This window comes from Megalopta genalis, chromosome 2, assembly GCF_051020955.1.
Source record: "Megalopta genalis isolate 19385.01 chromosome 2, iyMegGena1_principal, whole genome shotgun sequence".
Classification (NCBI taxonomy): domain Eukaryota; kingdom Metazoa; phylum Arthropoda; class Insecta; order Hymenoptera; family Halictidae; genus Megalopta; species Megalopta genalis.
Window position 1 is genome coordinate 30719653 of NC_135014.1, and position 20365 is coordinate 30740017.

Here is a 20365-nt window from a genome sequence, read left to right on the forward strand (position 1 = left end):
GCATTTAGGTGGACAGCCACATTGAATTTTAGTTCGTCCAAGTTTGCAGCTAGCTCAGATGGCAGTCAAAAAAGTGCCCCCAATTTTCCCTATAGAGTTGACGCCCCCTGGAATTGCCGCCAGCATCAACCGTCAACAACCACCATCTTGAGCTTCCTCGCCGTTTCGACGAAATTTAATATGTACAATCTTTTATAGTGTTTAACCTCTTGCTCTATAGGAGTTAGGTTAAGTTTACTGTTGAGTTTACCGAAGGAAACCCAAACTATGCACGTATCGATACAGTATAAAATATTTGAATCATGCCAAAAGTTTCTTCGGCAACCTAAAATAGAACAGTTAGTTGAAAAATGTCTAGTGCATAAGGATTAATCATTGTTCTTATCGTGGCAATCTATGTAATTTCTGGGTGACATTTGGTGAGAAGATGTTGACGCGACACACGATAATCGCAGAATCTAATCCGGCCGCAACGGTGCCAATAAATATTGTTGCTACCGAAGATGGTCGAGCGTTATTAGCAATGACAGGTAAAAAGTTGTGTCGATAATGATCAAGTATTTGCAAGTGAATCTATGGATGTCAATTTTTACAGAAGACAAAGATGGTCTATTGGAAGTTATCGCGACCCCGGTTACGCTCATTGGTCATAATGGTACAGCTATGTCGTTGATGGATGTCAAGAATCTTAATAGTTGTTTGATATTACAACCGGTATGTCCATATTTTGTCTTGATGCAATACTTTCATAGAGAAACATCACACTTTCTAAAATAGGGATATTTTTCAGTCTCCTTTCCAAATCAATTTGGACAATGGCGAGAGTTCAGAACTCGAAAGATCCAAGCAAATTCTCCAAGTTGATCCCAATGTTCCTCAACGAATCAAAACCAGAGTAGATTTAGATACGATGCATCATTTCCTTGATAACGAATCCTTGCAGCAAGAGAAAATCGATGAAATTTCTAAAGGGAAATCAACAGGCATGATAACAAAACCAAATAGTCCTGGACGACCCAAAAAGAACAGTGCTATTTCATTGAAAGTAACTTAATATTTATGCTACATACGATTCTTTATTTGTCTTAGCTATATCTTTCATAGTTAGATTGTATTTATATAGAATCAGAGAAAAAGATTACAGTAACAAACGCAGTTGTTTAACATTAGGGGAAAGAAAGTTTAAGATGTGACATATGTCAACAAGAATTTACGAAGCAAGCACCATATAGAAAGCACATGGAGAATCATGCCGAAGAAAAGCCACACCGCTGTCCAAAATGTTCAGCATCTTTCAATGTACCGGTAATGAAAAGTACTTTTTCGTCTTGGAAATGTTCTTTGATAAACATAGATTAGATTTACAAAGATAACTCGGGATTCCATTCTTTCAGACCAACTTTACGCTTCATATGGCTACACATAATTCTGGTGATCCAAAATGCCCGGAATGTGGTAAAAAATTTACAAGAATGGCCAGCTTGAAATCTCACATGTTGTTACATGAAAAGGAAGAAAATTTGTTCTGTACAGAGTGTGAAGATGTTTTTTCAACTAAAGTGAGTCTTACATGACAAATGCATAACTCTGAAAGTATTCTTCTTAACGTCGAGCTATTTATTATTATTGCAGACTCAATTAGATGCACATTTGAAACTTCATGGAGAAAAGTGGACAACGGAAGAAGCCAGAAAATGTAAACTGTGCAATAAACAGTTCAGACAACCGGCACTGTATCGACTTCATATTCGTGAACATTACAGAGTAAGGTGCAAATGATGTTTCGAATATTCTATATCTTTTAGCACATTATTATCTTGTAGTTGCAGACAAAGGTAGTAAAGCAAACGAAAAGAGGAGCAAAACATAAAACAGTGTACAAATGTACAATATGCTTAAAGTCCTTCCAAAAGCCGAGCCAATTAATGCGTCACATTCGAGTGCATACGGGTGAAAAACCTTTTAAGGTAAATTCATTTCATTATGAAACCGCACGATCTGTTCGCACTGGTTTGCAATGGTTGGATTCGGTTAAAATCTTTGTTTGACTTGATTTATATTGAATCTCTCAGTGTACGGTGTGCGGGCGTGCATTCACGCAAAAAGGTTCCTTGCAAATTCATACGTGGCAGCACAACGGTATACGACCACATGCTTGTGAACTCTGTGATGCCAGGTTTAGTCAAAAAGGTAACACACACGCGTCATCGATATCAAAACCAAGTCCAAATGAAATGTATTTTTTCGATAACTGCATGTTATTTCGTGATTACTTGTAGGCAATTTAAATGTTCATATAATGAGAGTTCATAACGTACCAGAGGAAGAGCCTATATACAGGTGTAACTACTGTTCTTGCGTGTTTAAAAAGCTTGGCAGTTTAAACGGACACATGAAACGTATGCATACAGGAGTGAACGAGGTAACGCGGTAATAATGAAAGCACGAATTTACTTGAGCATAACAAAAAACGCATTCGTAAAACGATTTGATACAGGAATACGTACAACTTTCAGGACAGTGCCACCGTTAAAATCTCCCAAACAACAGACACCATGGAATCGGACATTCGGGCAACTGTGAACAACGTTATAACGCAATTGGCATCTTTGGAATCTAATACAGACGAAGTTGGAAAACCGGAAAATTCTGGAGAGAATGGATCGTTATCAAACGACCCTACCAAGAAAGATATTCTACAACAAGCTCTGAAAAATAGTGGACTACCTAGCAAAAACAAAACTTTTTACAACGGTTCAACGGAAACGAAAAAGTTGGATGCACGCACAAATTTTGTTACCTTACTGGACAGGGCACCGGACAGTGGTACTAGGTAATGCAACCTAGAATATTTAGAAAGGATATTAAGTGTGCGTGTATATTTACCGTTCGCAGTTTGGTTTTCTTCTCGTTTCGCATCACCTCGGAATCTATTTCATTTAATTTTCATTTTTTGCCCGTATTAATATTTTCGTATTGCAGAAAATACTTGACAATAAAACAACGGTGTGTAGGAAATGTAAGATGGTACGCGTGTACCTTTTGCCATAAAGAATTTAAAAAACCATCAGATCTGATACGCCATCTACGAGTGCATACACAGGAAAAACCATTCAAGGTACGAAGCCGAATAACAAATACTTTAATGTTACTTATGTACTGTTATGTTTGTAGTGCACGCACTGTTATCGTTCGTTCGCTTTGAAGTCTACCATGATAGCGCACGAACGTACACATACAGGTACCAAGAGATACGCCTGCAATTCTTGCGATAAAACGTTCACGTGCCACAGTAGCTTGATTATTCATACAAGGTGAGTTCGTTACATTTTACTTTATAAAAAAAAGTAGTCTAAGATCGATGTTTTGCCATAGATCCCATGGGAACTCGGACGACTGTTTTAGTATATCGATTGATAACGATAGCGGCGCTGGTATCGATCACGATAAAGATAGTGCTGATATTGATGCAACACACAACGTTGCCGCTCGTTCTAATGATCGATCGAAAATAAATGCAAGCAATAAGTCAAAAATGTCTCCAAAAACGGAGAATTTCGTATCTCAAGTGGTGTTGCAGGAGCCATTGGTAATCAGTGACTCCGGAAACAAGATATGCGTGGTGCAGATACCTTCGAAAAAATGTGTTTACGATGCAGCAGTCGATCCAGCTAGACCGCATAAATGTTGGGTGTGCCAAGCGGCATTTAGAAAAATAAGTCACTTGAAACAACATCATCGACGACATACTGGAGAACGTCCGTACAGGTGTTCCAAGTGCGACAGGTGCAGTACCTACCTCAGATGATACAGTTACTTGGAAATATCGAAGGGATATCGTTATTTCCCTGAGATATCTCCTATTTTTTTATTTTTCTACGTTGTATCGACGTGTACGGATTATTCTTTACATTCTTACTTATTTCAGGCGATTCACGTCAAACAGTGTTTTGAAATCGCATTTGCACACACACGAAGACTCTAGACCTTATGGATGCTCCATTTGTACCGCGAAATTCTCTACGCAGAGTAGCATGAAAAGACATTTGGTTACTCATAGTAACAAACGACCATTCATGTGTCCATATTGTCACAAGACGTTCAAGACTTACGTTAATTGCCGCAAACATATGAAAATACATAAACACGAGCTGGCTCAACGGGTACGGTGCGTTTACTGTAACAAGCGAAAGTTTCATCGTGATCGTAACGAAATCAATTATTAACGCCAAATCACCGTTTTTGTCCTTCTTGAACGATAGCAACTGGAACAACATAAACTTGGGTCCCAGGATGAGATTGCAAACAAATTGAATACAACGGAGAATTCTAGGCAAGAGATAACATCCGAATTTCCCTGCTGTTCTTCGTCTAATTTTTCTGCTGGTAACACTAACGATACTCCGCTTGTCACAACTGCGAGAACTGACGCCGACACTGTTGTCGCAACAACATCCACGTTTTCCGATAATCTTACACCCACTTCGGTTGACGTATCTTTTCAAGAACGAATGGAATCAAACTTTCCACAAACTTTTCCCCATCAATTCCAAGGTATGACCGAAGCAAAGATTACCATATGCGTTTTACTTTGGAGCTTGTACTCGTATATACATCTGCACTGAAAAAGTAAATTATCGATTTGATCTGATGTATGAATATTAGAAGAAGTGTTCAGCATTCTCATACAAAATTTCAATGTGTTTTCCAGAAAATATGACGGAAATAACTGTGACAAATTTAGAAAATCCACAGATGTTGCACATCGATGAAAGCGGATCGGTTACATTGCCAGTTTATTCAACTGATCAAGCTCTAACACCGGTATGCTTTACATTTTGTTCCACTTCTTTCTTCATCTAATTGCACGCTCTCTTGTTTTCGTTGTACCAGAAACAATAACGAAATATCAACGTTATTATTTGCGTTCCATTTATAGGAGAGCATACAAGAAATCGAAGAAACATTGAACCAACAGCTTTTCAACATTGGGATGAACCTTAATTTGGGAAACGATCATTCAAAACATTCGTGCGATAATAGTGAATTGCAGAATATGAAACTACAACATCAGCAACCCGCGTTAAATGTCATTTACACGAGTAGTAACAATTCTAATAACGGTGCCAACACCGAGCAGTCTGGAGAGCAAGTGTTCGCGTCGCAACTAGATTCGTTCGAGATGGATCATATTACTTTACAAGTTAGATAAAGATATAACACAATTTTTATAATACCAGTAGACGAAATTACAAGGGACATTATTAGTGAACGAAGAAACATTTATCTTTCAGCCGGAAACTGAAATTACACTAGATAATATTGGCCTCGATGCGAATAATTCGACGAGTATGGCAAGCATATTGCCACAAACTGTAAAAGGAGAACTGTCGAATCAACTTGCCATTTCTGCTGTTTCGTCTGAGAATTTGACCGATAGTCACCAAGCAAGTAGGTACATGCAGACCGTGTTGTTAATTTCCGAGGAAAATCTTCCAGAAAAAGTAAATACAAGCAACCAACTGGAAATGTGTGAGGCCGAGAAGAATACGAATACAACGTTCTTAACGTAAATAGCCCAAAGCAACTCGCCGTTGGCTTAATATACTAGCAAAAAATATACTTAGTATACTAGCAAAAAATATGTATTTTGCAGAAAAGAATTTCGGAGAATGTCCAAGCTTTCGTCAAAGATTCAGAAAGACTCATTACCCTCCGAGATCTCTGAGAACGACGAAATCAACGCGAATCAATCCCCTCGAAGAGTGTCTCTGTTGCAGTGTCATATGTGTAGTCAGCAGGGATTCACAGCATCCAAGTTGAAGGTACGATAAACGCAAATTTATTCGTCGAGACGATTCGGTTAATGTATAATTTTTGATTGAAGGAACACTTGAAGATCCATCGCGGGAAAAAAGAGTATCAGTGTACGGAATGCTCTTCGAGATTTTACACGAATGGTGGATTAAATAGGCACTCTAAGATACATACAAATAAACAGTAAGTACTCGAGTTAGATTGAACAAAACGAAATCGTTGGTAACGTTGTCTCTTCGCAGGCATTGGAAGTGTTCATCATGCGAAAAATATTTTGCTAATAGAACGCAATTGCGATCGCATAGCAGAGTTCACGAAAGCTTCTCGTGGAACGAGAAGGATGTTTCAATTTTGTCGCAAATACGGGCAACAGTAGATAACGAGTCATCGTTGAATGATGTCGTGATAGATTCGGATTCAACTGTGTCTGAAAGAGTTCTGCTGGACACAGTTGCGGAACGGGAGGTAATGGATCGAGTAGAAGTAAGTTGTTAATACAATCGATGGATGCTATGATTTTGTTACAGAGACGAACGGGATAAACATGCAATAAATGTAAAAATGTAAATATGTTTCAGTATGTAGCAATGGAAAAAAAGGAACAAAAGGAGTATACGAATAAATGTAAATTTTGTCCAAAAACGTTTCGTAAACCAAGCGATCTCGTCAGACACGTCCGTACACACACAGGGGAGCGCCCATACAAGTGTGATTATTGCAATAAAAGTTTTGCTGTAAAATGCACCTTGGATTCTCATACCAAGGTTCATATCGGCAAAAAGACGTTTCGTTGCCATGTGTGCAGTAGTTTGTTCGCAACGAAGGGCAGCCTGAAAGTTCATATGCGTTTGCATACCGGTAAGCGTGCAAAATATCACTTACTATTTATAGAATACATACATAACTATGCTTACATTGTCTAATTAATTTCGTACGTAGGTTCGAAACCTTTTAAATGTCCCGTCTGCGACTCGAGATTTCGTACCTCGGGTCACAGAAAAGTACACTTGTTGAAACACGCCCGAGAGCATAAAGGTACCTTTAAGAGGAAACAGAAACATTTAAAAGTTGCTGCCATTGCAGAAGTTGCTATGGCGGCTAATATTGGAAAACCTGACGACGCAAGGCAACAGAAGGTGTGCAGCTACGGAGAAGAACAAGAACAGCATAATCATCATTACGAGCAGGCGTCGCAAACAACAAATACAGAATACTCAAATTTACAAGCAATTAACGTCGAAACAACTGCTTCGTGTTTAACCGATCAAATCACTTTTGAGTCGGAAACGTCTGTCCCAAACAATAATTCGATACTATCCCTAAACGAAGGTAACCAATTGGTTGCCAATTTACATTTTCTTTTGGCGAACGGTCTCGTTACCATACAGACCGAAGAGTCGTTACTACCGCAGCCGGTAGCGGCTGACAATACGTTGCATCAGCATTCGACCGTTACCGCCGATCCTGTCTGTACATCGATAATAAATATTTCACCAGAGATCACTAGCAACGATCAGCAGCAAGATATTGCTGTTAAAGAAGCTATTCATGCGGAGAGCACATTGAAAGCACAGCTATCATCTCCATATCAATTACAACCGAATAATTGTCTCTTAACTAGTATTGCAACGCCATCGCGGATAGAACAGTTTGGAAAGGCTTCATCCATTGAGAAATGTTTGTCAACAATAGAGAAATTATCCACCAAAGGAAATTCATCAAAAAAAGAGTGCGATGTTTGTGGAAAAACATTCACGAAACCGTATCAGGTTGAACGGCATAAACGAATTCACACGGGTGAACGTCCATACAAGTGTGATTTATGCATAAAGTCGTTCGCTCAAAAATCCACTTTACAAATGCATCAGAAACACCATACGGGCGATAGACCGTATCCTTGTCCACACTGTGAATATTCTTTCACACAGAAAGGAAATCTTCGTACGCACATGAGTCGCGTACATCGGCTAAATGCCGTCGACTCGAAGAAAGTTAAACATAATCAGCAATCGTTGCAATTGCTACAACGCAAGTTTCCTCAGAGTAATCTGAGCGAGGTTAAAAGTCTGAATTTAGACGATATACCATTCATTGAATTTCTTAAATAACGTTCCGTCGTCGTAAGATTTTAAGAACTTACCGTTTCTTTTTGTTCTTTTCTATTATTGTTATTGTTGCTGCTGCTGTTATTATTATTTTTATCCGTTGAAACATCTCACCGAAAAAAAGTGAAAGTAACTTAAGTTTTCCGGAGATCAGCAATAGAGACAATAATACTCTCATCGTTCTTCTTTTACACATGAGATAAACGTAAAACGGCGACGGTGTCGATGTTTGAATATATTTCCATGAGAGAAAAAAAATCGATTAAATCAAGCACATTTTCTATGTACAGAATATACACACTGGTATTTATATAAAAATAAAAATAGATTTCTATCGTGTGGTGTATTGCATTCGAAATTGAGGAAAGCACTCCTTTTTACTAGCAAAGCCAACTGCTAATGTTTATAATTACAGATAGCCTCGGTTGTTGGACAACCGTTCGGGTGATGTTCGTGAAACCAGCATGGCTTCATTTTTCTTCTCAGTAATGTTCCTCTTTTCTTCGATGTTTTTTGCATTTGTTCGCCGGGTATTCGGAACTCAACTTTCCCTTGGGTAACTCGAAATACATGGCCATGATTTTTTAGTAAAGTTTGAAGACCCCCGCATTCTTTGCGTAGTCGTATCAACTTTTCGCGTGGAATTGATTCGGCGAGTTGTCTCAATGTGAGACATCGACCGGCATTCCAAATTTTTTTAGTCGACCCGTCGAGCGATATCACGCGACCGTCGGAAAGCAATTGATTCACTACCATAGCGACGATGTCTGCAATCAACGTTTTCTCCAGTTGCGTACAGTTTCGTACTTTTTCTACCGCATCTCTCGGTTTAAAATTACAAATCCATCCGTTTGCCCGAAGTGAACTCTCCTTGTCCGTGTCCGCTCCCGTTCCCACATTGTCTTTCTCTTGTCGAATCAATATTACTTTCGCACCGATCATATCTTGAATACGATGTTCTATCGTTTCTACGTCGTCCTCGTCGCTGTGTCTTCTTCCCCATCCAATTAAACAGATTCGTTTGGTGGAAGGGATTCTTAATTTGTCGATGTACGTTTCAAAGCCGCATACTTCGCATACGTTTTTTACATAATCAATATACTCAGAGTACTGACTCTTTGCAGCAGAATACCTCTGGTATTTGGTGCCGTCGAGTTCGTATGGACAACAAGGCAACAAGAAGATGCGGCAATCGATAGAGCTCCGCGCAGCAATCACTGGGATCCACGGTGTTAATTCATCCGAGTGATTGCCTATTATCCAATCATACTCTGGATACAATGTTTCAGAAGATGGAATGATGGTATCAACCTGCGACAAATTACGTTTTATTTCTGCCACCGCTCCTTTATGCTTCTAGGTGGAACTTTTTCTCTGATATAAACGAATATATTACCTGCAGCGGTGTTTCAGATGGGTACAAATCCCAAACTTTCCTTCTGCGTAAATCAATTCCTAGACCACGATGTCCCTCGCAGAATAAGATGTGTACAAGCAAACCATTTCCACAGCCCAAATCCAAAAAGGATTGCAAGTTTGTAATTCCTTTTTCCAATCTTTCTTTCTCCCATAATAATAATAAATACGTAGCAATCGCTATATCTTCGTAAACAAATTTTTTTGGATCTGTATTTTCCGGCCAATTCTTTATTAATTTTGCGCTGTACTTTTCTTTTAGCTCCCAATACAATTTCGCATATTTTTCTGCAGACACAAAACCTAACGATGGTAGTCGATACGCTGTTGCGGTTTTTGGTTTGCTGCCCATCCACTTTAGCAAACATGGAAATAGCTTTTTTTCTAACCAACTTATACTAGGATCGGATATCATATCTCTCAATCCATTTATGCTTATGCAAGTGTTACCATCTTTTCTTTGTTGAATCGTGTACATGCACATAGGGCCAAGAGATTTCTTATACGTGAAGAATGATTTGTGAATATTTACCACCCGATTTTCTTGCTTTTGTAATAATGAAAACTCTATACCAGAAGAAAATATATTTGGTATTCGAGGTAATTGCTTTCTTAAATACAAAACAGTTTTACTCTCAGATGTTGCATTGGAAATTTTATCTGTGATACCTAAAACTTCCAACAACCTTTTTATATCTACATAGTCTTCATTGGGCAATACAGTTGTTTGAGAAAGATCCAAAGCTGAGATAGCCTGTAGAATGTCAGATGTATCGCAGTCTACCTCAACGCTTAATATTTCAACACATGCTAATAGCCTGCGATTTGCAACTTGGGGATTATCACACCAAATATTAATTGCCTTCCAAAACTGAGAGTCAGTAAAATTAGTTTCCAATTGTGTCAATGTTGTAAATTCCATTCTGATAATGATAATGATGTTGCTAGCACTTCTTGACAATAATTGAGCTCCAAAACAATATCAAAAAATTATAACTGAAGAAACACTATCTAATTTATATCTCTTTAGATTTTTCTATAGCTGTTGTTTTGGAATACTAAAAATTAAGTGAAAAATACATTATTACAATATAAGAAAAATTAAATCTACTATGCATTACACCGACTGATGTTTAAAATGAAAAACAAAATACCTTCTTGATAATCCATTCCATGTCTTGTACTGCCTTCTTCATTATTTGCTGCACGCGTTCCTCATCTGGTTCAATAACGTGCTGCTTAAAACTCTATAAATGTATAAATCATAAATAATATCCACGTATCACGTGCAGACTGTTCCGGTAAAACGAGTACGAAATTTAGGTTAATTACATATACATGTAGTACTTGAAATTAGACACATGCACATTGTTTAGATATCTTTTACTTCGACCAATTCGGAAGTATAAAGTTCACCTGCTTCACAGAATGTTTATAAAACTGCTGAGCTTCCTTTGGCAATCTTTCACATTCTCGCAGTAAAAACTTATAAAGTAACTTCGGGGAATTCAAAGCAGCTTCGCGCAATTTTACGCTAGCCATTTTTGCAGGAAGTTAGGCTTGAAATACAGAATACATATGTACATACTGTTCTATGCTTGAAATAGAAAAACTATTAATAACGCCACTTGGCGGTAAAATCTAGAAACTCCAAAAAAGACAAAATTAAATAACACAGATACAAGATGAGTAAAAATTAAGGTTCTTGATACTAAAATGTTTACAGTTTACAGCCATGTGACACATCAAACTTATGGTCGCAATCTTATAATTATGGCGAGTAATAATTTATACAAAATACACAACATATGACAGTGGTTCATCGGCACCGGTTACAAGTTCCAACTTTTGCCATGCATGACACCACCAGTTGGTATTAAAATTGGCTACAAATTTGATCGTTTTACCACTACATATGTGCAATGGCACTATTTTTATATTTTCGGAGCAGATAATTCGTATCAAATTCTACATCGATAAATATCATCTGTTCTTGGAATTTGTAATGTTAAATAACCTTTTTTGCATGATATAGATACAGGAGAGTCCCCTGAACATTTCCGTACCTTCAAAATATATTTTTAACCCTAACATTACCATATTTTAGTTGACTAATAATGAAGAAAAAATATATACATATATCTACGTACGTAGATGTGTAATTATGTATCCCATAATGTTTGGTTTTAAGCATACCAGATAATTGAAATGCAACTGTGTACTGAGTGCATACGAAAGTTTAGGGTATCTTTTTCATACGAATAATGCACAAAAGTGTATTTATTACTGAAAAAATAAAGATTATTGAATATTTGTTACCGAAGAATCTCCCGTGACATCCTTAGTCACTAGAGAGAGTGAGAGAGAAAGAGGGAGAGCTCGTGTCTGATGTATGTACATAAACATAATGTAGATTAATGGAACTGTGGAACTACGAAAATGTATATGTAATAAGGAGGTAGGCCAATTTTTATATACATATGTACGTACTATCACGATGTATCTGATATTCTCATCTCTCATCACAATGTGTGGATACGATAAACATACAAAATACGAAATTAAAATTGTTTTGAGATATTAATAACAATGATTATTTCTATCTGTAATTGCTATAATTTGCTATAATTTACCATTTGATACTATCGTTTGTCCTATTGTTAAATCAGCTTTGTTAACCTACTGTAACCTACGTTTCTCGAGCTTCCAATTCAGCCTTTGACAAAGAGAGAAATCACCAGAAACATGATTAATATTGTAATTGATCACAGCGATGCTGTTGGGCTCCGATGACGATGTATATTTGGATCTATTCGATTTCAGGTTAAACATATGTTAAGGATCACATGAAAAAGTACTTGTACATATCCTGTACTACGAGATAAACATTTTCTTGTGATTCAAAATATCTGTATGCAGAAGTGGATCTTATTGTTAACAAACTATACAATACTTTTGATGTACATAGACATGTAATAGGGTGCCATTGTTTGCTTAAATGTTACATACAAAAGTTTAAGCAATAATGGATGTGAGTTTACTATTTAAAGCCAGTGTGAAGACGGTAAATCTTCGTAATAAGGATCTAGGAATTGTAACTAATACTTCGAACATAAAGAAAACGAAGACCAGAAGTATTTTTTTCGTAAAAGCTCAAACAGTTGTTGTACAAATTTCAAAATTACGTCAATTTCTATTAGAGAACCGTAAGGCTTATCTGAATTTCTCAAACTATTTATCTTATTTACCAAGTGTGTCCGATGCAGATAGAGATGAAATAGATATTGGAGCACAAAAAATAATGACCACCTGTTCGCAGTTAATCAAAGAATTGAAAAGAGAAGTGGCAGACTCTGTAGTTTCTCATCAGAATTTGGAGCATAGAGAAATAATGTTGCTTTTAATTGAGGATTATCTGAAGAATGTATGTAAGATTTATTCAGAACAAAAAGCTATACGCGTTAAAAGAACAATGGAAATAAGGAAAATTGCAAAATTAGAATTAGAGACAAAGCCTACAAAGCAGTTACAACTTGAAACAAAAAGATTAAGTTTGAATGCAAATGAAAAGTTAGAAGAGAGAGAAGGTAGACTCAGTTTAAGTGACTCTAATCCTCTGAAGATTCAAGAAATAAATGGAGATGTTAATTCTTTAATATATGAAGAAGAATTATCGCCTGAAGATATTCAAGTATTTGAAGCAGAAAATGAACAATTGTACAATGAACTCAATACGATTACTGAAGAGGTAAAGCAAATAGAAAGTAAAGTGGTACATATTGCTGAACTTCAAGAAATATTTACAGAAAAAGTATTGGATCAAGATAAAGACTTGGATCGGCTAATGACCACGGTTGTTGGATCCACAGAAAATGTTAGAGAAGCTAATGAACAAATCAGACAGGCTATTCAACGAAATGCAGGACTTCGAGTATGGATTCTTTTCTTCCTTCTAGTTATGTCATTTTCCCTATTATTTCTCGATTGGTACAACCCATAAAATAAATAAATGTTTCGGTAATTTTATTAAATGATATGTACATACACTCAAAGAATGTTGTACATTATTTCCAATGTTGATACATATAATCCATTCCAACTTCGAAACGACAGGAAATCAAGGTTTTGCCAAAATATGTCACTGTATTTTATCCCCAAAACATTTTACATACTTCCTACAGCTTATATAATAAAGTTTTAGTATATGTATATATTTACTTATATACACACATTTGCACCTGACGCAAACATTTTTGTCGTTTCATTGATATTTGGTTTAACAGTAAATCGCATTGTAAACAAATCATGGGGAAATATTCTAAATGTTTTTAAGATACATTCTCTGGTATCTTGTATAATTTGAAAAAAAATATTAATCTTATTTTAATTCGAAGTATTTATATAGGCATTTTGCTTGATATTGTGTTTTTCATTTTCACTGAACATATACCCGCTGTATATATGTATATATATATATAAATATATGTGTATATATATACGTGTGTGTATGTATATGTATATATATATATAAATATATATGTATATATATACGTGTATATATGCATGTGTGTGATGAATAATTAGAGGAATTTTTATAAATGGGATATATATTCAGCACACACAAAATGTAATGCGAGTAGATTTAATAACCTGCTCGTACAATTCCAAGTAAAAAAATATTTACAGGACGTGTGCCATTCGATATCAAATTTGATATACAGGTTGTATAGAGGTCTATGTATTCTCGTATGTAGTCGTTTGATTAAAGAATAGCAAAATTGTCGACTAAACGCTCATAAGTTTCAATTACCATATGAATCGAAAAGATTTCTCCTAGTATCCGTCAGTTACATTACATTCAGAAGAGAGAACAGTTGTATCTTTCACACAATTTTTTTAGACACAGACGATGATTCTATTACAGTTATAGGCTTAGCTTATCTCGTCGGATATTTGCCCTTAAAATGTATCAATTGCCATACAAGTAAATATATTATCTGAACGCTACGAATATGCCACATAAAACATGAAACGAAAAAAAGCCGAAAAGTAAAAGAGAACAATGTACCGTGTTATTTACATTATTAATGTAAATGATCGTAATTATTTAGATTCTGTTAACGTTCAAGTTTTTTCGCGCAAGGAAAGTTGCTAAGGAGAAATTTATAGATTCTGTGAAATAGTATTTCACATCTTACTGATCTTACTGATAAATGCATATTCGTAGGAACGTAAAATAGAAAAGACAATAACAATTAATTGACATAAGTAAACGATGAAGAACCATGAGACCTTCTCTTCTCTAAAATTACAATTAGTTTCTTATAAAAATGATCTCCGATTTCAAATTCGATTTCGATTTATACAAAATGTTACAAAATTCTAACGTCTATAACTCTATTATATGTATGATAAGCGACATCGTATGTAATGCACGTTCTTAGTTTCTGCTTATCGAGTCATAGTAAGAGAAACCTTTGCATATTCGGATATCCATATATCGTACACAATATTACCATATAAAATATGCTTCGATATTTTACTCATAAATATTAACTTTACATAGATTTCGTTCGTTAAAACATACTCGACTGTAAAAAACTTAATTCTTAATGGGCACTCGCGAAAAAAATGGATTTCCAATATTGTGGGCAAGTATCAAAACAATACTTAAAGTAAAGTACCAGTGTTACTTTGTAATCCATAAGTGCTTAAACAAGTAATTCAGAGTAATACAGTGAAAGTAAAGATTTGATAATATGTATATAATAATATGCAAAGACAGGCTGTTCTCATCTGTCCTTGAACTAAAAAGTATGTATCTGATAACTAAATGTACCTAGTTCTGTATGTAATTGTATTTATAACGATGTTGCGTGTCATATCGACAGAATTTCCCTTCTATTAAACTTTGAACAACCCATGTTGTGGAAAGCAAGGGAATTTGTAATTCGCTGGCTTTTCCTACCGCCCACGACGGACATGATCTGTTTGTGAGAACTACAGTTCCTTCCGCGAAGCCTTCCATTGTATCTGAAATGATATTTGGGTTATTGATATTTTTGTTATTCGGTAACTAGTATTTATATTAATATAATCTGATATAGCGGTGAATATCGTGAGATTTATAGAACATAGGAGAACTGACTGCCATACCTGGTTTATCTGCCAATAAAACAACAGCACCCGCATTCTCACAAATTTTCCGCCAAAATGTGACAAACAATTTTTCAGACTCTATGTTTGGAATTATTACGATGACTTTTGTCAGTGGTTTGTTGCTGGGTCTTTGAAACATTTCGACGTAAGATTTCTTGTCCAGACTCCATCCTGCAGGTAGTTCATCCTCAGCTGGATTTACAATCTTCCCCTATGAGATAAGATATATATTTATATATATTATTATATTATATGGTGTATTAATCAAATGTGTCATGTTTATCGTATATAATGTTACTATTTTGGACAGTAATCGAGTAATTGAACATTGTGAGAGCGATGATGTAATACTTGCCTCTTGACAACACCTTATGATCCAATTGTGATTATAGGCGGGTATACCAACAGAAAGACATAATAGAGTCTTTGCAGTTGTATTTGGCACGTTTGTTATTAGTTTTGTACTTAAATATTCATTTTCTGGGATATCGTTGAAGTCTGTATAAATTTTCCCACCACCGGCTGTTATCTGTGCAATCAATCTGTCTCTGACAAAGGGCTTCTTTGACCATTCTTCTTCATTTTCTGTTCCTGGATCTGAACTATAATCTTTGATATCGGATTGATATCGGTCGAGAGTTTCTAACGGTGCGCAGGTCAAAATAAAAGACATGCCTTTGAACAGATTTGAATCTTTACTCGGTATTGGACCAAAAGTAATAATTGTTTGTTCATCATCAATCTTCTTTTTGCTCCGTGGCTTGCTTTTGATGCGACTTTGTGGTCCTTTCACGATCTGTTCGTGGGGAGTTCCAATGATCTCCGGCTGTACTCCCATATAAGTTGTCTCATCTTTGATTGAAACGTTCGAGTCGCTGGAAACTCCGTCGCTCTCGGAGACAAGTTTCTTATCCTTCGTGGATGCCACACCGGATACAGATGGTTCTGCTATCAAATGTTTCGCTGATGATGAAACCTGCATTGTTTTCGACTTTGGCGTTGAGAATACGGGAGTCCCGATTCTTCGGGAACGCCTTTTACCGTCAACCATATTGTCCAAAGATACCTGCCCTAAATGCTTGGGCGTAATTGGAAGACTTTTAGTTTCCGAATTTTGTTCTTCTTTCAAAACTTGAGCTTGATCAGAAGACAAAAAGATATCCTTAACTTGAACTTTCAGTTTTTCTCCTTCATCCGTTTCTACTGTATAACATGCTTCGTTATTTACAGTGTGAACATCTACGATTATACCACACGATCCGTAATCGTCGATGCTAGTGGTAGCATAGACAGATAAACCTTCTTTCAAAACTTTTGGTATCGTTATGATAAAATCTTCTATAAGTACTTTATTCTTTCCATCATAGAAATTTACTTTATACTTCGTTTTCACTTTATCGATAACTGTACCAGGATAATAGTTATTGTCGGACCATTTAGCAAACACGTCCTTTCCGATCAGATCGTCTACTACCGTCGGCAACGATGGTTTCGACGAAGCGTCTATGGTGCTCGAGGCAGTGTGATCCGCATGCTCAGTTTTCAATTTCTTCTTGCTCGGCGTGTTCTCTGCATTATTCTCCGCGTTGTTCTCTGTGACTTTCTCCGCGGGATTGCTGAAAGTTTTCGATGAAACCTTGTTGAATCCATTCGACTGATTATCCATCTTTGTGCTCTTGCTTCGTGGCCTCTTAACCGTTTTGCCCCTTTTCGAGCTTTTCGGGGTTTGCACTTCGCTTACATTCTGTTTTACCTCCGGGGTAGAGGAGCGGATTTTTTGTAACTGATCGTCTATCCTTTCACTACTCACGTTATACGTTGTATCGACACTGGCGAATTCAGCGTTTACGAAATTTAAAACGCTCGTTGTAAGGAGACGGCTATTTTGCCACTCTTTGCTGAGACGTTCGTACGCCTCGTCCACGGCTTGTTTGTCATTAATCGAGTGCATATCAGGAATATGTTTCTTCACATGTTTCACGGGTGCTCTTGGTAAAGAGAAATGCGTACTGTCCCGTATTGCCAGCTTAGCCGCTAACGAGGCAGCACTCGACACAGAGCTCAAAGAACTAATGGTCGATGCGAACGAAAGTCTAGAAGGATTCAATGGATACATCTGTGGATTACTATTTATAGATCCCGGGGATACATCCTTATTATCATTACCAGAAATGTCTGCCAAAGAAGCAGAGGTATCATTATTTTTCTGTCGTGTCAAGGTAGGCTCGGTGATAGCTTCGCATTGTACACCAGTGATCTCTTTGGTCAGAAACTCCTTTGTGCCTTCGTCGACTTGCAACAAACATTTCATTCGAACGTATATGCTTATTTCTTTTTCTACTTGCAAAGCCTTCGTTATAGAACTACTGTGAGTTAGGTTTGATTTGTTTTTGTCATCGATTAGATAGACATCGGTTTCATTATCGCTTACGCTCAATAGGAGGTCGGCGTTGTCCGAATCTTTCAAAGACGCGATTGGTTTATTTTGTCTACTTACATTCTGCACAGGCGTGGAAATATTGTTGTCCACTTTGTCAAGTACGGCTGGCATGTCGCTAAAAGTGTCCGACTGTAAACTGGCTGTACTGTCTGTGTCACATCTTTTAGATTCACTGCTTCCATTCACGAGTTTATTACTAGACTTGACTGATTCGAGTGACGATTCTTTGCCTATCCCTGCAGACTTATAACTGAATTCGCTACTGCTTTTAGAATCGTAGCAACTTTTGTATACCGTTTCAGCCTTTGTATCGTCCAAAGTATTCTTACTGCCTGTTTTCGAATCAGAATCTTCTTGCGAGGAATCTAATACTATCTTCTCTCCGTCCTCGTCGATTTCTACTAGCTCTTTGTGCTTTGTTTTGATCTCCTGAACCGCGGTTCTATCATATATTACTTCTACACTCATTCTTGATTTAGTTGTGTTACTAGAATTTACATTGGGACAAGGTTCGATAGTTGTTTTGTTAGAATCCAATATTTTTTCAACTTCATTAGATTTTTCATTTAAACTAGCGTGGCTTGTGGATTCAAGACGATTTTCTTTCTCATCTGTATTTTCGTCTTGTATTACTTTAGCATTTTCTGTGCAACTGCCTGAATCCTTGGCAGGATCCGAATCTGTTACGGCTCTAACATTCTCATCTAACGTTACATTTTCTATTACAGTTGCCTTGGAAAACAATGTACCATCTTTCTTCAGATCCGGCATATTGATTTCGTTCTTCTCATCATAAACTTTCTCAGCTTCTTCAACTGTTTCTATTTGCTCGACTTCTTTATTTGTACAAACTTCGTCTGATACCGATATATCATTAAAGTTTTCATTTTTATCTACTTCTTTTACCTGTGATTCTATATGAGTCTTAGAAGCATCTTTGGTTGGCTCTTTATCATTAACGAGCTTCTCTATCGTGCTTTCTAAGACCTCATCCTCAGGTATATCTTGAGTTTCCGCGATTATCAAACTAGTATCGACGCAATTGTCCGAAAAGTCTGGCTGAGTGTCGTCGGTCTTGATAAATTGACTTTCTTTCTCCTCTTGCGTTCCTTTCTCCTGATGTATTGTTACATCCTCGTTTGAAGAGGTTCTTAAAATCTTTTTAGGTGGTTCATCGAAGGATTCTGCTTTACGTTTCAGACTGGTTATCCCTTCTGTACTGCTCTCAATCTGCTTTTTTGATGGCGAATAATCTTCAGGTGGTGTACACTGTATAATGTCCTCTTCCTCTTCGCCTTCCTCCTCAATCTTTTCTTTGTCGAGAAGATTTTCCTTTCCACGTAAGACATTATTGTCATTCTTTGCTTTCTCCTCCTTTGTTATCTCAAGCAGATGTACATTTTCTGCATTCTCTTTTTCAAAAGCTTTGTCTTTGTCAGTACTAGTTGGCTTATATTCTGCATTTGCACCATCGGATGCATTAGTTGTACTATAACCAATACCAGTTGAAGCGTAACATGTTTCATCTTGAGACTTTTCCTCTTTATCGGAAATAGCATCATCGTCAAAGTCCACCAGATGAAAGTCTTGACTCTCGTTTAAGTTGGTACTGCTGTTCGCCATACTATTGCGTTGTTCCAAGTTATCTGACTCAATATTATTGCAGTCTATTATACAGTTCTCTTTCTTCTCTAATTCCGACATTGTTATGAACTTCTTCATAAAATGCTAAAAACAGAAATGTTCAAATGAAAATTTTCTAACTCCAATACTCTCCAGGATTCTTCTAAATGAAAATACTGTTTATAAAAAGAAGCGGTCGATACCAAAAACTTGAATCACTTTACGATAAAATTTATCGATAGTTCGAACCGAAATTCAAGGACACCCTATATAAAGATGCAGTGTTTACAACGAGTATAGAAGGTTACGGCGGGAACGTCATGTGATCGTGACAATTTCGTGAAAATCACGTACCAGGAAGACTGAACCTACCAAAATTGATCACATACAGTACACGCTGGTTTCACGAGCGAATTATTTTTGCCAGTTTATCTTTGTATTAGATTTGCCGCCGGGGACCAATTCGTTCGCCGGCCGACGAGAGCGGGAGCTCATATATCTCTTGTACTCACAACCTTTTCGTCTTTCCCTTCTCGCCTTTTCCCGCCAATCGATCTTAATTCTGATACCCTTTTCGATGTTGATCGCAGGACTCGCGTTAATGAACCGATCTCCCATAGAAAATCCAACAAGAACGCCACTTTTTACTCAGAAAAGAACACAGGTCATAAAACGCCATCGCTACTTTCCCATAATCATAGATTATATAATTTTAGATTGACGAAGTTTCGGCGTGCAAACGTAAGGTTTATTTCCAAAGTCGACCAATCACAGCTCGTCTTGAGAATAGACACAAGGTTGCGAG

At 36.9% G+C, this 20365-nt stretch overlaps 4 protein-coding genes across 7 annotated transcripts; 2 read left to right on the forward strand and 2 right to left on the reverse strand.

Moving 5' to 3' along the window:
- The first annotated feature begins 158 nt into the window (after nucleotides 1-158).
- LOC117225553 (uncharacterized) lies at nucleotides 159-8261 on the forward strand. Of its 3 annotated transcripts, none has more exons than XM_033479217.2 (23): nucleotides 159-530; nucleotides 596-714; nucleotides 791-1045; nucleotides 1171-1305; nucleotides 1395-1559; nucleotides 1633-1764; nucleotides 1824-1967; nucleotides 2073-2190; nucleotides 2280-2422; nucleotides 2517-2833; nucleotides 2983-3118; nucleotides 3175-3314; nucleotides 3376-3786; nucleotides 3929-4163; nucleotides 4263-4554; nucleotides 4712-4824; nucleotides 4940-5203; nucleotides 5295-5569; nucleotides 5657-5825; nucleotides 5888-6000; nucleotides 6060-6300; nucleotides 6396-6675; nucleotides 6757-8261. In XM_033479217.2, exons 1-23 carry the CDS (start codon nucleotides 428-430, stop codon nucleotides 7923-7925), a joined length of 5469 nt encoding a protein of 1822 aa, XP_033335108.2. In that variant the 5' UTR covers nucleotides 159-427; the 3' UTR covers nucleotides 7926-8261. The 3 variants fall into 3 exon arrangements, with proteins under 3 accessions (XP_033335108.2, XP_076375265.1, XP_033335109.2); XM_076519150.1 differs by having other exon boundaries at nucleotides 599-714; XM_033479218.2 differs by lacking the exons at nucleotides 159-530; nucleotides 596-714; nucleotides 791-1045 and having other exon boundaries at nucleotides 1177-1315.
- LOC117225555 (putative tRNA (uracil-O(2)-)-methyltransferase) lies at nucleotides 8138-10890 on the reverse strand. The gene is made up of 3 exons (XM_033479221.2): nucleotides 10493-10890; nucleotides 9319-10396; nucleotides 8138-9233 (listed from the first exon to the last, which is right to left on the reverse strand). The coding sequence occupies exons 2-3, from the start codon at nucleotides 10258-10260 to the stop codon at nucleotides 8319-8321; spliced, it is 1857 nt and encodes a 618-aa protein (XP_033335112.2). The 5' UTR covers nucleotides 10261-10396; nucleotides 10493-10890; the 3' UTR covers nucleotides 8138-8318.
- Nucleotides 10891-11207: 317 nt separating this feature from the next.
- On the forward strand, nucleotides 11208-13393 carry Syx18 (syntaxin 18). Its single transcript, XM_033479222.2, has 2 exons — nucleotides 11208-11796; nucleotides 12162-13393. Exon 2 carries the CDS (start codon nucleotides 12364-12366, stop codon nucleotides 13336-13338), a length of 975 nt encoding a protein of 324 aa, XP_033335113.2. The 5' UTR covers nucleotides 11208-11796; nucleotides 12162-12363; the 3' UTR covers nucleotides 13339-13393.
- Nucleotides 13394-13461: 68 nt separating this feature from the next.
- On the reverse strand, nucleotides 13462-20265 carry LOC117225554 (uncharacterized). 2 transcript variants are annotated; one of them, XM_033479220.2, is made up of 4 exons: nucleotides 19933-20265; nucleotides 15853-19665; nucleotides 15495-15708; nucleotides 13462-15371 (listed from the first exon to the last, which is right to left on the reverse strand). In XM_033479220.2, exons 2-4 carry the CDS (start codon nucleotides 19657-19659, stop codon nucleotides 15178-15180), a joined length of 4215 nt encoding a protein of 1404 aa, XP_033335111.2. In that variant the 5' UTR covers nucleotides 19660-19665; nucleotides 19933-20265; the 3' UTR covers nucleotides 13462-15177. The 2 variants fall into 2 exon arrangements, with proteins under 2 accessions (XP_033335111.2, XP_076375267.1); XM_076519152.1 differs by having other exon boundaries at nucleotides 15853-20265.
- Nucleotides 20266-20365: the final 100 nt, after the last annotated feature.

What these genes read in the sequence shown, in the direction of transcription:
- LOC117225554 (XM_033479220.2), bottom strand. Translation starts at nt 19,659, where the DNA reads ATGAAGAAGTTCATAACAATGTCGGAATTAGAGAAGAAAGAGAACTGT. An exon ending in TCATAAGGTGTTGTCAAGAG is followed by an intron (nt 15,709 to 15,852) that starts GCAAGTATTACA and finishes CTTATCTCATAG; the next exon opens with GGGAAGATTGTAAATCCAGC. An exon ending in TTTATTGGCAGATAAACCAG is followed by an intron (nt 15,372 to 15,494) that starts GTATGGCAGTCA and finishes ATATCATTTCAG; the next exon opens with ATACAATGGAAGGCTTCGCG.
- LOC117225553 (XM_033479217.2), top strand. Translation starts at nt 428, where the DNA reads ATGTTGACGCGACACACGATAATCGCAGAATCTAATCCGGCCGCAACG. An exon ending in ATATTCGTGAACATTACAGA is followed by an intron (nt 1,765 to 1,823) that starts GTAAGGTGCAAA and finishes ATTATCTTGTAG; the next exon opens with TTGCAGACAAAGGTAGTAAA. An exon ending in CTGATCAAGCTCTAACACCG is followed by an intron (nt 4,825 to 4,939) that starts GTATGCTTTACA and finishes TTCCATTTATAG; the next exon opens with GAGAGCATACAAGAAATCGA.
- Syx18 (XM_033479222.2), top strand. Translation starts at nt 12,364, where the DNA reads ATGGATGTGAGTTTACTATTTAAAGCCAGTGTGAAGACGGTAAATCTT.
- LOC117225555 (XM_033479221.2), bottom strand. Translation starts at nt 10,260, where the DNA reads ATGGAATTTACAACATTGACACAATTGGAAACTAATTTTACTGACTCT. An exon ending in CATCTGAAACACCGCTGCAG is followed by an intron (nt 9,234 to 9,318) that starts GTAATATATTCG and finishes AATTTGTCGCAG; the next exon opens with GTTGATACCATCATTCCATC.